Source organism: Castanea sativa, chromosome 6, assembly GCF_040712315.1.
Source record: "Castanea sativa cultivar Marrone di Chiusa Pesio chromosome 6, ASM4071231v1".
In the NCBI taxonomy this organism is placed as follows: Eukaryota; Viridiplantae; Streptophyta; class Magnoliopsida; order Fagales; family Fagaceae; genus Castanea; species Castanea sativa.
The window spans coordinates 10,355,062-10,372,897 of NC_134018.1; the positions used below are offsets into that span (position 1 = coordinate 10,355,062).

Sequence of the window (17,836 nt, forward strand, 5' to 3'; positions counted from 1 at the left end):
ATTTGGTGCGTTCAACCGACGCACTCCGTAGGAATTTCATTTTCCTTCCCTAACCCAAATACTATTAAATTAAATAAAAAATAATATAATCCACACGCAAACTAATCTGAACCCTCCAAAAATTCCAACACCCCATCTCCACCATCCACGTGTGACATTAACTTTTCCTAATCCAAGTTCCCCCGTGTCTAAGTACCATAGTTAGCACTTACTAGACTTGGTGGCCAAGGAGAAAAAACTCACACGCACCCAACTACTATATATGCCCAACGCAGCCTCCTCAGTTTTTCTCATAGTCAGTACAATCTCATGTAAGTCTCTTTCTCTCTCTCTTAACTTTTTGCCTTACATGTTTGTGAAATTGTGCTTATGGGTTATTTTTTGGCTTTTGTTTTATTTGATTGTTAGTGTGATATTAAGGTCTAAAGCTGCAATTGTTTTGAACCAAGTCTGGTTTTTTTTTTTTTTTTTTAATGTGGGGTTTAAATATATATCATCATGCGTATAATCAAAGGAAACAAGATCTTATTGCGATAGGCTTCGTGGGGTTTACATAAATTGTGAAGAAAATATTGCAAGTGGGGCATATAAATTGTTTGGAAGGTTGTGTTTGTGTGTTTGTGTATGTAAGTATATTATGATGATCCTTTGTTCTCTCGTGAATATGAAGACACAGATGTGTGTGTGGTGATGAAGCTTGGGTTGTTCTAATTCAAGTTTGGTAGATTCTGGTGATATATATGTATACATATCACATATGTTTAGATTTTTGTTTAGATATATGGGGTTGATCTTATGCTTCTCCTTACTTTAACCTTGCGATGCCCATCTGAAATCCAAAAATGTAATCTTTCACAAAAGGGTGATTTTGGATTAAATAGAATGACGGAAATAAGGACATTAAATGAGCTTGATTTAGATTGGTGAGGATTCAAAGTTTTGGGGCTAAAATTTGGCTTTTGTTGTTGTTGTTGTTGTTGAAAGGGGGACTAAATTAGATCTAAGAGCCTTAAGGCCGTGTTTTGTGGGATTTATTTTCTGGTATTGTTTCCTGGAGCAATAATAGCAATTGACTATATATATTGTTGATTAATTTCAGATTTCGTGTGCACTTGCGCTAAAGAGAGAAGCTTTCTTTGTAGTTTCAAAGTTCGCATAAAAAAAAGTTCATGGTTGAGCTAGAAGTTCAGATTCCCACAGCGTTCGACCCATTTGCTGACGCCAAAGACTCGGATGCTCCTGGAGCTAAAGGGTATGTACATATACGTATCCAGCAGAGAAATGGGAAAAAGTGCCTGACCACTGTGCAAGGCCTCAAGGAGACTTTCAGCTACGACAAGATCCTCAAGGACATCAAGAAACAGTTTTGTTGTAACGGGAATGTAGTGCAGGACAAGGCACTAGGCAAGATTGTCCAACTGCAAGGTGATCAGCGCAAGAACGTGTCTCAGTTTCTTGTTCAGGCTGGGATTGTGCAGAAGGACCAGATTAAGATTCATGGCTTTTAAGGATTTGGGGTATTAATAATAATAATTATGATTGGTGTTTGTGGGTTTGTTTGCTAATAATACCTATTTTGGGTACTGGCTATAAATATATGTGGGGTTTAGTTGACCCCTCATATATCAGTTTGCTATTGATTTAGACAAGTTTGTATTAGGTCTTGCTTTGTTATTTTAAGTTGATGGGGATTTCAGTTGTTTGGGATGATAAACCTACAATATTAATCTTATTGGATGCTATTTCTTTTAAATTTCTCTCTCTCTGGTGTGTTGGTTGCTGCTATTTGTTCGCCCGGAATATTATATTAGCTTGTGGTTGTTGATTTCTTGCATTAGCATTTTAGCAAGTCTACAAAAAAAAACTTTTTTTTTTCGGAAGAATTTTTTGTTGATGTTCGTGGGGATGTTTTTGACATTTTAACACCAATCTGTTTGTTTTGTTGGAAAAAAATTTTTTATATAGGAAAAATACTACTGCATATTAATAATAGTAGTCAAGTACAAACCACAAACAATAAGAGTCAAATACAAACTACAACACAACATCAGAGTCAAATACAAACTACAACACAACATCAGAGGCGACCGCAAGTTCTAAAAACCTGGGGATTTCCTCAATCCATTTCTTAAAATCATGAACAAACTTAGCATGTTGATCTAATAGATGGGCAGGCTTATTACGATCCTTTTTAACATGAGAAAAAAGAAAAGAACGAAAAGACTGAAGCTAAAGAAAGATACCTCTAAAACATTAGCAACAGTAGGGGAGCTAACGAGTTTCCATTCATAGCATTGCAGACTTGTAGAGTCCCCTTCAAAAATAACATCTTGAATTCCAATGTCCCTTGCAAAAATAACAGCAGCTTCCATAACTTTTGCCTCAGCCTCAAGAGGACCCAAAGGAGCATAGATTTGCTAGCTCAAGGCTCCAACTACCTGTCCTTTATCATCTCGAAGAAGCACACCCACACCAGCAGTAGACTGATCTCGGAAAACAACTCCATCAACATTAACCTTATACACACCTGTTGTAGGGGGAGTCCATCTAGTAGGGAGTGAGTTTGCTGATGGGATGGGGTAGTCAGCAACAAACCTGGTTGCTTCAAGGATTAGAGAGGCCACAGTCTTAGGCTTCTCACCATGTCGAATACCATTTCGGTTATTCCAAATATTTCAGGAAATTGCCATGAAATGAGTAAGGTCTATAGCTAATGGTCCTAATTCATTACTTAATTTCCAAAACATATCTTCAAAAGTACACTCCCTGCCTATCACCAAACCACAAGCCTCCCATACTGATGTAGCAAAATCACAGTGAAGAAGAACATGGCTTGTTGTCTCATAACTTTTATCACATAGCTCACAAACTTCACTGTTAATCACTTGTCTGCAGTAAAGGTTGGATTTTATAGGAAGGATATTTTGACAAGCCCTCCAAACAAAGTTTTTGATTTTATTTGGCACATTAGCACCCCAAACAGACTTCCATAGTTGCCACTGGTTTTCGAGGTTCCTTCTTGTTCTGCATTGTGCATATCCATGGCTAACCAATAGGCACTCTTGACAGTGAACTTTCCATTTGGTGTAGCTGCCCAAACCAATCTATCTGGAGAGTCTCAGAGGGATGCTTAGAATAGTTTCTGCTTCAAAATTAATAAACAGTTCCCTTACCAAATCAGCTCTCTAGCATCCATGTTCTACATCAATAAGAAAATCAGCTTTTACATCTTCTGGCAGCAATGTTCTGGGTGAGATGATAAGTGGACTGGGTTAGTAGTCATTTATCTTTCCAAACACAAATACTTTGTCCATTACCAACTTGCCAACGCATTCCTTGCCTGATAATAGGTTGTGCTGCTATAATACTTTGCCAAACATAGGATGGGTTCCTACCTTTTTGAGCATTCACAAAGGAAGTGTCAAGGAAATATTTGCTCTTGAAAACCCCATAGAAGAGAGAATTTGAGTTTTGTTGTAGCCGCCACCCTTGCTTATCAATAAGGGCAAGATTAAAAGCTCTTGTTGTGCAGATAGCACCTCAGGACTCAAATCAATAACAGTAAATAAGCGAAAATTCAATAACAAGCACACCCAAAGAACACAAAAATTTACGTGGTTCGGCAAACTGCCTACATCCACGGAGACAACGAAGAAATTTCACTATAAAAAAAGAGAGAGATAGAGAGATACAACAATGCATAAGAACACTCTCAAGAAACCCAAATCTCAATTACACCCTAGCACTCTCTCACCCACAAGACAAGAAAACACTATTCTTCTTCTTATGCGGCTGCTGCTAGGTTTTTAGGAATTATCTATATTGTCATACAACACAAAACTAATATATATATATGTCATAGGTCGGCTGCCTCGGACTCCTAATACAACAAGTATTAGGTCAATTACTATGACCGAATTGGGCTTGGTTGGGCCTTATGGGCTTGTGGCAAAATTCAAGCCACACTTCACGCCACATTAACAAATCTCCACCTTGGCTTGAATTGATCAAGTTACACGAGCAAACTCCTCCATCACCTCCACCTTAGCCCTTAAGGGCTCACAAGCTGCAAACACCAATCAAGTCCAAGCAGTGCTTGAACTTGTTTATTGGAACTGGCTTTGTTAACATATCAGAGGCATTCTCACTAGTGAGAATCTTCGACAAAGAAATATCACCATAAGAAACCTATTCTCTAATCTTGTGATACCGTACAACAATATGCTTTGTTCTTGCACGATATACCTGATTCTTCGCCAAATGAATTGCACTCTAACTATCACAATGTAGCACCATGCTATCCTGCTTGAAACCAAGCTCATTAACTAGTCCACTAAGCCAAACGGCTTCTTTTCCTGCCTCTGTCATCTCCATATATTCTGCTTTTGTAGTGGATAAAGAAACTACATCTTGTAGTGTAGACTTCTAGCAAATTGGGCCACCAACAAAGCTGAACACATAGTCTGTCATGGACTTTCTACAATCAAGGTCCCCTGCATAGTCAAAATCCACATAACCCACAACTTCTGTACTAGCTTTCTGATCAAATAGGATACTAAAATCACAAGTGCCTGTAAGATATCTAAAGATCCGCTTTACTGCATTCCAATGCTCTTTGCCTGGATCCGCCATATTCCTACTGACCACACTGACTGCATGAGAAATATCAAGCCTAGTGCACACCATCAAATACATGAGACACCCAATTACATTCGCATATGGCACTTTAGACATATACTCTGACTCCTCATTTGAACTTGGACACAACTATGAGTACAATTTAAAATGGACAGAAAGCGGTATACTAACAGGTTTTGCATCAAGCATACTAAACCTCTCTAACACCTTCTTAGATATCCTTTCTGAAATAACCATAATTTTACCAGCCCCTCTATCTCGGTGAATTTCTATCCCAAGGATCTTCTTGGCAGCTCCAAGATCCTTCATGTCAAATTCACTACTCAACAAAGACTTCAACTTCATAATTTCTTGCTTACTCTTTGCAGCTACTAACATATCATTAACATATAGAGCAAGAAATATATGTGAGCCATCAGCAGGTACTCTAAAATAGACACAATAGTCATACTCACAACGCATGTACCCATGTGTGACCATGAATGAATCAAACCGTTTGTACCATTGTCTGGGAGACAGCTTCAAGCCATATAATGATCTCTTCAACAGACAAACATAATCTTCCTTGCCAGGTTCTTTGAAGCCTTCGAGCTGTTACATGTAAATCTCTTCTTCTAAATCTCCATGGAGGAATGCGGTCTTCACATCTAGTTGCTCTAACTCCATGTCATGTATTGTCACAAATCCTAGGATTACTCGAATTGAGGTATGCTTCACAACTGGTGAAAAAATCTCATTATAATCAATTCCTTCTCTCTGTGAGTAACTCTTAGCCACTAACCATGCCTTGAATTTTTCACCTTCCTTTTCTGACAATGCTTCTTTTTTGCGGAATATCCACTTGCAACCAATAGCCTTCTTTCCCTTGGGCAATTTCACTAATTCCCAAGTCTTATTTTTCTGTAGTGACTCCATCTCTTCTGACATTGCTACAAGTCATTTATCATTATCTTTCCTATTTGTAGCCTCCTTGAAAGTGAATGGATCTTCACCACTGGTTATGAGAGCAAAACTAACCATGTCTTCAAAGCCATATATCTGTGGTGCTTTGTGAACCTGCTTCTCTCTACCTTTAGCAATTGAATAAGGCTCTTCTTGTTGCTGCTGTGGATCAATCTCAACATCACCCTTATCACTAGGTGAACTATTCTCGTCAAACTCCACCTCAACAATTAATTTCTCCTGTGGACTATCATCACATGTCTCTGCTTCATTCTGTTTCAACATAAAAGCTTCATCAAATATGACATCTTTGCTAGTCACCGTTTTCTTTGAGATTGGATCCCAAAGTCTGTAGCCTTTAACACCTTTTTCAAAACCAAGAAATATTTTCTTGACTTTGAATCCAATTTAGAACGCTCTCTACTCTGCACATGCACATAAGTTTGACAACCAAAGATTTTTATACTCGAATAATCAATTGGTCTACCTGACCAAACCTCTTCTGGAATCTTGAAATCTATGGCTGATGATGGAGATCTATTAATAATGAAGCTTGATGTGTTAACTGTCTCTGCCTAAAACACCTTAGGCAACCCTGCATTCAATCTCATGCATCTGGCTCTTTCTATTAAGGTTCTGTTCATTCTCTCTACAACCCCATTCTACTGTGGAGTTCCTTTAACTGTGAAGTGACGAGTAATGCCTTCTAATTTACAAAATCTTATGAATTCTTCATTTCTATACAATAGTCCATTATTTGTTCTAAGGTATTTTATTTTCCTGCCAGTTTAATTCTCAACCTGTGCTTTTCACTTTTTAAATATATCAAACACATTAGACTTATGCTTCATAAAATAAATTCATACCTTTCTAGAGTAGTCATCAATGAAACTGACGAAATACTGAGCACCACTATGAGAAGAAACTGATACTAGACCCCAAACATCTGAATGAATGTAGTCAAGAACACCCTTACTTGTATGAGAGCCTGTCTTGAAACTGACTCTATGCTGCCATACACACAGTACTTGCAAAAGTCTAGCTTGCATGTCTTCACCCCTTCAATAAATTTCTTTTGTGCAATTCTAACATACCACGTTCATCAATATGGCCAAGTCACATATGCCATAATTTTGTGTCATCAGTGCTGGACTCCACTGGAGTGGTGACTGCAACTCTTCCTACAACTGTGTTCTCAATCAATCTATAAAGCATGCTTACTTTCTGTCCCTTCATCACCATTAAAACACCTTTGGTAATCTTCATGATTCCACCATTTGATGAGTATGAATAGCCCAAATTATCCAATAATCCTAAAAAATTAAATTCTTTCTAAGATCTAGAACATGTCTAACATTACTAAAAACTCTCACAACTCCATCAAACATCTTGATCTTTACGGTACCAATTCCAATAACTGGGCATGTAGCATCATTACCCATTTAGACCATACCGTCATTGTAAGGCTTATACATGTCAAACCAATATTTCTTTGGAGTCATATGATATGAGCATGCTAAATCTGAAACCCAAGATTCCAATAGAACATTGTTATTTGATGAAACTAAAGGTAAATCTGCACCAACTTCATTGTCATCTGATATTTCTTTAGCAACACTAGCTGATTCTAGGGGCTTCTTTCCATTCTTCTTCTCCTCTAAATGCTCTTTCAACTCTTTACACTGATTCTTGTAGTGCCCTTTCTTGTGACAATAAAAGCACTCTACATCTTTCTTTGCACGTAATTTAGACTGTGATCTATTCCTGTTGGAGTTTCGTCCTCTTAACCTGCTTCTACCCCTATTGCTTGACTTAGACTTTACAATAAGTCCATCAGCCTGAGAACCATCACCATCTTGCTTAATCTTTATGTGTGACAAGAGATCAAAAAGTAGGAAACAAAGCTAATAAAAGTAACGCTTTATTTTCATCCTCATAATTCACCCCAAAACTTGACAATTGGGTATTCAACATGTTAAACGTGTTGAGATGCTCCAACATATCTAAACCTTCCTTCATATGCAAACTATACAGTTACTTCTTCACATACAACTTGTTCGTCAGATTCTTTATCATATAAAGACCTTCTAATTTTTTCCAAACCTCTTTTGCGGTTTTTACTTCTAGGATGTTGTGAATGACCTCATCACCTAGGTTGAGACGAATAACGCTAGCTGCTTTCTCATCCATCTCTACCCATTCTACATCCTTCATCGTTTCCGGTTTCTTCTCCTTCCCAAGCAAGGCCTTATGAACTCCTTGTTGAATTAGGAGATCCTTCATCCGCCTTTGCCAAAGAGAAAAATTCTCTTACCACAAAACTTCTCTACATCATACTTTGTACTTAACATCATTACTGTGTTCAAAGGATTGAATCCTAACCTGGCTCTGATATCACTTGTTGTGCAGATAGCACCCTAGGACTCAAATCAATAACAATAAATAAGCGGAAATTCAATAACAAGCACACACAAAGAACAAAAGAATTTACGTGGTTCGGCAAACTGCCTACCTCTACGGAGACATCGGAGAAATTTCACTATAAAAAAAATAGGGAGATACAACAATGCACAAGAACACCCTCAAGAAACCCAAATCCCAATTACACCCTAGCACTCTCTCACCCATAAGACAAGAAAACAATATTCTTCTTCTTATGCGGCTGCTGCTAGGTTTTTAGAATTATCTCTATTTTCATTCAACACAAACCTTATATATATATATATGTCATGGGTTGGCTGCCTTGGACTCCTAATACAACAAGTATTAGGTCAATTACTATGACCGAATTGGGCTTGGTTTGGCCTTATGGGCTTGTGGAAAAATTCAAGCCACACTTCACGCCATATTAACAGCTCTCAGATCCCTAAAACCCATACCACCACAAGCTTTCGGGGTACACAACTTATCCCATTTCATCCAAGTCATTTTGCGCTCATATTATCTTTTGTCTATTTGGTAGTATAAAAAAAAGTGATTAATGGAAAACTATCTTTGGTCAACGGAAAACTTTAATAAAAATAAGGCTTATTTTCTATAGGTTGTTTTCCAGAAAAAAAATTTTGGAAAAAAAGCTTTCTCATGCGTTGCATCTCCTATAAATACTAACAATTTCGTTAGTTAGCTTCGTTTCCAAACTATTTAGAAAACTAATATCTTGAGTATCTAAGACTCGAATTTCATGTGCTAGTAGAGCTGATATGAAATAAAAATATATGTGGAACTTAAGTTCCACAAAACAAAACCAAAATAATAATAATAATAAAAAACATTACGAACAATTTCTTTTTTCTCTTCTCTCTCTGTTTCTTCGCCTTTGAACCTCTCTTCTTCTCTCTAGTCTCTAGCCTATTCTTTAGATCAAGCCCAAATCAGGCCTCCAAGGTTGAAGCTAACCACTAAGGTTCTCTCTCAAATCTTGTTCCCTATCTTTTTCTTGGTCACCAAATTAAAGCCCATGAATTTTCTCCCTCTCTTTGCAGGTTCCGATCAGGATGAGTTCGTTAGCTTTGCAATTTATGATTAGAGGTGGGTTTCGATTGGGATGAGTTTGTTGGGTTTGGGTTTGCAGTTTATGGTTAGGATGAGGTGGTGGGGCATTTGTTGGGTTTGGTTTTCTAGGTTCCGATTGATGTGTTTGTTGGTTTTGGTTTTGCAGACTCCGATCGACGCGTTTGTTAGGTTTGGGTTTGATTTTCCTGGTGAGATGTTTATGTAAGGAGTGAACACAGACTAGAAGGATTTGAAGGTGGGACCTGAGAGGATGCTATACAGACCTATGAGGAGTGAAGACCTGTGAGAAATTGAAGGTGAGACCTGAAGCTATGAGCATGAGAAGCTGAAGAAGGTGAGGCTTGAAGCTAAAGTTGTGAGTATAAGGAGATGAAGGTTTGTGTGATAACATTCTTTTGTTTTGTTTTGAGTAAAGACTCGAGTTCCACGTGAATAATTTTTCACATCAGCTCTGCCAGCGCATGGGACTCGAGTTACTACAGTGAACTCGAGTCTAAAAGACTCAAGATGTTAGTTTTCTAAATAGTTTGAAAACGATTCTAACTAACGAAATTGTTAGCAAAATAGTGTTATTTTATAATATATAAAAATCCATGTTTGTGGCGGTGGTGGTATTAAAGTGAAAACAAAAATGACTTATTATCTTAATAAGTTGGTGAAATTTATTGTTTGTAGGTTACCGCATTTAGTTGTAAGTAGTAATGAATGTCTTGGGCATAGATTGCAAAAGTCTGGAATGGTGGGGCGTTGAATTGGACTGGACTCACGCAAGCAACAAAGGAGAAGTAATACCTAGAAAACTCATAATAGGCGAAAATCTTGTAAGCAAAAATCTTGTAGGCATTAGGTGCATACAACCCATGTGAGACGGACATATACTTTCTTCAAGGATAGGGATGACAAAGACAACCCACTTTCGAGGATTTTCCCTACTTGAAAAGGTGATGGGTTGAGAATGAGTTTTGCTATATATACATATTCAATTATAATCTTCAAAATACTCATCTTTACTTTTTTTGGTACTCTAATTGTCGTTATCTCTCTTTATGTTTCATGTTTATCTTATTAACATTGGAACTATATCTCATTATAAATTTTAATTGATCCAATTAAAAAGTGAATTTCCTCTTGTGCAGTTGATTGAGAGATTAATTTTTGCATACCTTAACCATATATCAACTCAGCCCAAAACCAAATAAAACCAAACAATACCACATATCACATCTCTCTCTCTCTCTCTCTCTCTCTCTCTCTCTCTCTCTCTCTCTCTCTCTCTCTCTCTCTCTCTCTCTCTCTCTCTCTCTCTCATGAATCTCATCTCATTCCTCTTCACTATTTGACTATCTTGGTATCTTCAACTCTAAAAGTAAAGAGTGAGTATTTGTGAGTTGTGAATATCTTTTTCTTTATTATAAATTTATATTATATGTGTGTGAGTTTATGTCTGACATTGATTGTGTGCATTATTATTTATTTTTATTTTTGTCATAATGTTGTTTTTGTGAATGTGTGTGTATAGTATGAATATAATATAATTTAATGATTAAGATACAAAGGTTTTGTTATATGTATGTGTATTTTTATCATGTTATAATAACTTGTTATAAGCTATTGATTCAAGAAAAATGAAAGTAAAGTTAAAGATTGTTCAATTATTTCATTGATTAAGTAGACACTTAATGTATTATTTATGTATAGATAAGTGTGGCTGTGTGGGTCAATAATTAATACAATGCTAATGGATTGACTTTTGTCAATTTGGTTATTAAAATTTTATCATGTGCAATATCATTTTCCATCCACTTAAGAAACTAGAATAATTGAAGAACCAAAGATAATGGATTCAATTTCATTTTTTAATTTAGGGATGTTTTTTCATTATATATATATATATATATATATATTGAGAAACAAACACACACACACACACAAGGGAGATGGAAATAGATTCTAACACAAAAGTACACTATAAACTCCACTCAAAAGCAACAAAACAAAATCTGAAGTTTAAAAAAAATAACAAATTCTTATGAAATTAACAAATTAATAACCTAAGGTTTAGAAAAAAAAAAAATTAAACCACTAGTCAATATTAAATCTAAAACACAATGTTATTCCACTTTTATCATCTGAACAAGACACAAATAGGTTTTTGGTGTAGATGGGATTGAACCCCAGATCTCTTATTCAACCATCAGAGATAGAGACTTTGTCAATTGAGCTAACTAGAACCTATAATATTATTCCACTTAAATATGCATAGAAATTATTTGGTTTGTTGAGTGGACAGAAAATGTTATCATATATATTTTCAAATTAAAATGTGATAAAAAAATATATATTAATTTTATTTTCTCCCTCTTTTTTTTTTTTTATAATTTCTCTTGAAGGTCCCGCCGAATCCGCCCCACTTCAATGGCAAATAGTCCTCAAGAATGGAAGATAAGCTCCCGTGGACCAATTGCTTTTAGGAAATAATTTTTATGTATGCACGAATTCTTATTTTTGCCAATAGAATAAGTTTAATCCAAATAGTCACTACAATAAAAAATAAAAAAAATTAAAACAAGTTTAAGAATAATCTTTCAGAATTATAAAATCACACATGTGCATTCTCTTTAAACATCGATTCATGTCAATTGAAGCAAAACTAAGTGTGAAGTGGTTTTTGGGTCAAATAATGGCCTAAAATGAGATTATAGTGACTGTCTACCTCTATTTTTTGGACACACTTTCACACGGATTTTAGAACAACCTTCTATAATAGCCTTTCTCTATTCTCACTCTTCACTCTCTCTCTCTCCATACTCTCTTCCTTTCTACCATCAATTTTTCCTTGTTGCAAAATCACAAATAAACTCAACCAAAAGCATCACACCACTTGAAAGCATCTTGGTTGTCAATCATATAAAAGGGTTAGCTAAGATTTGGCCACACCCACCTCAATGAGGTGTTAAAGACAATTATGCCATTTGTCACTCCAAGAAAGAGCCGCTTAGTGGCATGAGAGACGTTGATTTTACTTTAGTTTTTTTTTTTTTTAACCACCAAATTTCTAACAGTAGAAATTTAGAATTCACTTTTTATATTAAGTGTTTGAAACACGCACCTTCCAGCAATTTCGATTCTTTATCTTATGTAATGTTAAATACAAGATTATAGCCGGAGGGAAATGTGTGCAGGATTAGAGATATTGACATGGGAATTAGCATGGCAAATACTAGCGACCTGTGAAGTCTAAATCAAAAGATTTCCACTGTCGTCCACAGAGTTTCCTAAGTAATTTGAAGAAAGAAGCAATGGAACATGTGTTTTTGAGGTGCCCAATTGCAATGCAAGTCTGGTCTCTATCACCATAGCCTTTGCAAACTACAGGTTTGATTACAACTACAAAACCTAGGAAATTTGAATATGAGAGCGGGTGAAGATGTCTTTGGCCAATTAATTTTGCTCAATTAAAAGCGATTTTGTATTTGAAGTTTTCTTAAAAAAATTTGAAATCTTCATGATTAGAGAATTCGAGTGCACGACAATTATCATAACGGGACAGCATCTTTACATGCCAAAATAAAAGACAATAATATTTAAATGTTTTTTTTATTGTTAATAAAAATTAAAAGTTAGCTAAAAATCACTTATGTATTCACAAAAAAAAAAAAAAATCACTTATGTATTAAAATGTATAAACCTTGCATATATTTTATGGGTCCTGCATAAATAAATTATAGGTGGAGCTATTTTTACTGAAGAAAGAAAAACCTTTTTGAAAATACGTTCTTCATCTTTTAACTCCTCTCAATAATCTCTACTACGTCTGAAGCTGCTCTCTTCTCTTTCTTCTTCTTCTTCTTCTTCTTCTTCTTGTCTCACTCCTTCACTCTCTCAGTCTTTCTCATGCTTCAATCCAAGAAACAAAAACACCACCACCACCAGATTTGTAACCCTCCACAACCAGATCCGTCTCACTCCCTCTCTCTGCTATCTGGGAATAAAAATGTTGCTAAAGGAAAGGAAGAGGGATCTGGTGGCTAAAACTTCAAACCATGCTCTATAGGGATCTGGTAGCTATGGCTATGGATTTCGAAAGGCGGTGGCGGCCGATTGAGGTTGGTTCTCGACAACTCTCTTCGTTTCGTAGGCAATGAGTATCGGTTTTGTGTGTGTGTGTGTGTGTGTTTTTTTTTTTGGGGTTTTGGTGATTTGTACAGATAGGTTGTCTTAACTTTTTCCGTTGATATCTATGTTGTTAATGGATATTGCTCTTTATTTGATTGATTTTATTTTTATCAATGTGCTTATTTTACTTCTTGTTAATGGATTTACTTTCATTAGATTAGCTCTTATGGATCCAAGCCCATAAATAATTAAAGATTTAAGAATTGAAAAACCTCATAAGTTATTTTTGCAATTGATCCAAGCCCAGTAGTGTTTTTTGCATATTAGCCAAAAAAAAAAAAAGTTTTTTTTCCAACCCTAGCAGAGTTGCACCTATAAAGCCAAACGTAAAAACGTTTTTAGGGTTTTAGTCTCTCGTCTCCTCTCCTCTCTCCTAAGGAACGGAAGCTCTGTCGTCTGTGTTAACAAAGTACGACCTTGTTTCTTTTTTCATTCTAGTTTATCCATCATCACCATATTATTATTCTCCTTTCAATTCTATACCAGTTTTTTTTTTTCCTGACATATCATTGCCCTACAAAACTTATGAAAAGTCTTTATACGTGTGACATTGTTATTGGGTCTTTTTTTTTTTTCCACTGCATTTTGTTTCATCCCTTAATACCAGACTGTATATATATTTTCTGCTGTAAAAGTAGACATGTTTTTATCTAGCTATATGTGTTTGCTTCATGCTGTGTTTGATTTTATGAATATAGTTGCTTTGTAGGGCAATCTAAAAGCCATGATTGAAGTTATTTTGAAAACCGTAATACCTATATACAAAAAATAGGTAGAACAACCTAGCACTGCAAATTACATGAAAAAAAAAATGGCAATATAGACTGATTAATAGCCAAAGGATAAACGTTTGAGGCATGTAGGAATGCAACAGTAAAAATATTTTTTTATCCCTTTTTTTGTGTTTCCTCCAAAGTTTTATCAGATTTTGTCACTTTTTCTTTTTTAATTGGTAAGTTATACACCCACTAAGTGGAGTACATGCCCCTCACCTTCCTTTGATTATTATTATTATTATTATTATTATTATTATTATTTAAATATATTATGAAAGATTTTATGTTTAATTGGTTGATACATTTTGATGTTTTTAATAAGATATAATTTAGACATTCAAAACCTCATCTCCCAAATATTGATGTATCAATTATATTTAATTTGATCGAGAGAATTTCTCGTATATACTTGTCTACATTGAATGTAAACAATTTAGGCTTCAGAAATGAATGACACTTTTGTTGTTGGAGGGTATAGAAAATAACAAACTGTTGAACAAACTATTGATGTTTGATGTTACTACTGTTTTTTCAAGACACTGTTATTTCACACCATCTGTACACACTTGATGTCCACAAATTGTTTACATTCATTGAAATAACAATTTTCCTTTTAACTTTTTCATAAGTGAATATCCCATGAAATGGGCTTTTGCTTGAATCCATCCTCTCTTTGTGGCTGCTAGTAGCCTTCAACTAGTCACAATCCAGATGTTGCTACTGTGCAATCATCTAAAGAGCGGAACAACAAAGTGAGTTCTAAATGGCATGCTACATTCGTGCAATATATAGTTTTGGGAGTGTCATTTTATTTTGTGGGTTGTGATTTAATGCAACATTGGGTGTTAGATGTCAGTGCAAGGACTGTCAAATGTTAACTGTACTTATTTACCTTCATAACAGAAAATGTTTACAATTAGGTGCCTTAATAACAATTTGGGGGCTGATTCTTTCAATCTTTGATTTTTACACTTTAAATCATTGCTTTGACTCGCAATATGTTGTTAGTGCTAGCTTTTATGTGAGTTGGTTTTGCAGATGGTGATGATGTTAGTGTTTTAATTGAACAAGTTACTTGGTTTAGCAATGGTCTCATAGTCTTTTTAGTGTTTAGATTAATGTTGATTTAGCTTAAAAAAAAAATATTATTGTTGATTTAAGCATTCATATAGTAATGAATTGACAGCCAAAGTAACCACATTTTCAGTTAAAGAACTAGTGACAGACTACATTATGGTTTATTCAAACATTATTCTTGTGACTTCTTTTGGTGATATTAGGACATTAGTTTGCTTTTCTTTACAGTATTGATAATTTAGGAATTTAAAACAAAAGATGTGAGCCTGACAATAGCCTTGATCATTCTGGAGATTTCTTTTGGTCGAATTCAGAAAATGGTATTGACGATAGTGTGGTAATAACAAGTCAAAAGATATTAGCCTACCAAAATCTAGGGATTCTTTATTTGTGAAATCCATTTAGAATCTTAGATGACAAGATCCTTGGTCATTCTAGATAGCTAAGTTTAATCTAGCATTTGAAGATGATCCTTTGATCATTTCATTAACATTTATATGATCATATTGTCTTATGAATCATATCTCAATGATTAAATGTGATCCTTTTTCTACTGCCTCACTGTTCTGAAGCAGTCCTCTTCTGTTTTCATTGGGACCCAACATTTTTTACAAGTGGTAGCTGTTGCAAGATTTTCCCCTTGCTTGTATCTAATGTGTATGTAAAATATGTTGATTTAGTTTTCTGTCTTTGTTTGGTAAGTCACACACACTAATGAATTTTTAACCTACAACCTCACTGTCCTGACCATTATTAAGGGAGAAGGAAGTGTCAATTGAAGCATAGCTCATTGGCAGTTTTCTCTGTGTCTTATCTACCTTTTTCTTAAAAAATGTATGTCTTTCTAATTCATTAGATATTGACAGTTACATGTTCCCATTTTTGGCAGTTAGCGGCAAAATGAATTCTGACGTGAAGTATGCAACTGTGATAAAGATTATAGGGAGGACAGGATCAAGAGGGCAGGTGACTCAAGTGAGAGTGCAGTTTATGGATGAAAGCAAGCGGCAAATTACAAGGAACGTCAAGGGACCGGTCAGGGAAGGGGACATACTCGCCCTTCTAGAGTCTGAGAGGGAAGCAAGAAGGTTGCGTTGAGGGGGCCCATATTTGGCCACCCAGTTATTTCAGATGTTTAGGCTAATGCCACCATTAGGTTGTCTGTCTTGAATAAGATTTTGCATTGAACTCAATAGTTTTGGTTTTTTACTTTCACGTTTCATTTTGTTGACATTTCAATATTTCAATGGCACATTCCTAAATATCAATTACATTACCAGGTAAGCTTGCAGCCTTAACTAATTATGAGCTTGGTATGATAGTTTTTTCACCAAAGATTAATCTAAAGATGTGGCAATAACAAGTTTAACACATTATATGAATGCATGCTTAGTTTATATGTATGATCATTAGGATAGCCAATACAGGTGAGTTGCCGTATAGATATGATCTGATGTATTGGATACAATGGAAACTGCGTTGTGATAGTAACTTTTTTTTAAAAAAAATGTTGTAGTCTAGCTGTTATGTTCTTTGCAGGTGCTGTTAGTCTATCTTTGTTATGATATCCTATAATGGGAGGGAGATTTTGTGTCATTTGGTGAAAATAAAATCTCCTTGTCAATGCAAGGCCTTTAAACCTGGGCATTGATTGCTACACACTTGTTAGTGTGCATCATCCATACACTATGCATTTTATGTGTCGAGTGTGGACGTGCTTAAAAAATGTGGACGCGCATAGAATTATGAATATTGTGAATCTAGAGTGTATATTAATAAATATGTAGGAATATTTTCCCTCTATACCCGACGAGGACTTATCACTGCATGAATCATATGCATGACATAAATCATGGATCAATGAATCAGATGATCGTAGCAAGAGTGCAATCTCACTGAATGAAGTGCAATGAAAACTCCCGGTTGTGCTAATCCAAGCAGAGTCTTTTCGTGCACTCCAATTCATCTTAGGGAAGACAGCACCGCCAAGGGACTCAATTGATTCTTTAATCTTCAATTCAAGTTCAGGGAAAGAAGGGGGTGGTGAAGGTTGTTCAGACTCCTCTTCGGATCCCTCTAATACTTGATAGTCTCCTTCCTCTTCAGGGTTATGAATTCTATTGGGTAAGGCATCATCATTTGAGATGGAAACAGGTAAAAGGAAGGGGCCAGAATCATCAAGAAGGTATTGGATAAACGATTCGGGATGTTCATGGATTTGGGTTTTAATGGATACAGACTTAAATTTCGGGTACCACTCTTGAATTTGGCATCGATTCACTTCTTCCTTCATTTTGTAAATTAAGAATATAATAAAGAAGTTGAGCTTCCTTTCTTCCTGCTGTCAATTAGAACTGCAATCTGTTACAAGAAAGCCCTACACAAATGATACGTAACTAGCTATCATTGATCTGACAAACGAAAGTTTTATCTAATCAACTATAAGGAAAACAATTTCAAGTCACTCCCAATGGTGCAAGATTTAGTTTAGAAGTACAAATATTGCAGAACAGGATAATACTACAACGCAGCAAAAGTATTCCAGAATTTCAATAAGTGCCCGTTTGTTTCAGCTTTTAGAAGCTAAAACCGCTTTTAGAAACCAAATTTATAAAATGTGCGCTTGGTAAAAACTAAAAGTTGCGTTCTATAAAAAAAAAAACTGCGTTTTTATTTGTGAAGGAAAAGTACGTTCAGATAATGGAGCTGGGAGG

The 17,836-nt window shown here is 35.6% G+C and overlaps 3 protein-coding genes across 3 annotated transcripts; 2 read left to right on the forward strand and 1 right to left on the reverse strand.

Annotated features, from left to right (window-relative positions):
• The first annotated feature begins 233 nt into the window (after nt 1–233).
• Nucleotides 234–1,753, forward strand: LOC142640373 (protein translation factor SUI1 homolog 2). The gene is made up of 2 exons (XM_075814433.1): nt 234–311; nt 1,100–1,753. Exon 2 carries the CDS (start codon nt 1,170–1,172, stop codon nt 1,506–1,508), a length of 339 nt encoding a protein of 112 aa, XP_075670548.1. The 5' UTR covers nt 234–311; nt 1,100–1,169; the 3' UTR covers nt 1,509–1,753.
• A 14,269-nt stretch (nt 1,754–16,022) lies between these two features.
• On the forward strand, nt 16,023–16,220 carry LOC142638120 (small ribosomal subunit protein eS28z/eS28y-like). Its single transcript, XM_075812115.1, has one exon. The coding sequence runs from the start codon at nt 16,023–16,025 to the stop codon at nt 16,218–16,220; it is 198 nt and encodes a 65-aa protein (XP_075668230.1).
• A 239-nt stretch (nt 16,221–16,459) lies between these two features.
• LOC142639419 (uncharacterized) lies at nt 16,460–17,415 on the reverse strand. Its single transcript, XM_075813604.1, has 2 exons — nt 16,929–17,415; nt 16,460–16,464 (listed from the first exon to the last, which is right to left on the reverse strand). Exons 1-2 carry the CDS (start codon nt 17,413–17,415, stop codon nt 16,460–16,462), a joined length of 492 nt encoding a protein of 163 aa, XP_075669719.1.
• Between the last annotated feature and the right edge of the window lie 421 nt (nt 17,416–17,836).

Bases quoted from the DNA above. Each gene is read 5' to 3' on its own strand.
- LOC142639419 (XM_075813604.1), bottom strand. From the start codon at position 17,415: ATGAAGGAAGAAGTGAATCGATGCCAAATTCAAGAGTGGTACCCGAAA.
- LOC142640373 (XM_075814433.1), top strand. From the start codon at position 1,170: ATGGTTGAGCTAGAAGTTCAGATTCCCACAGCGTTCGACCCATTTGCT.
- LOC142638120 (XM_075812115.1), top strand. From the start codon at position 16,023: ATGAATTCTGACGTGAAGTATGCAACTGTGATAAAGATTATAGGGAGG.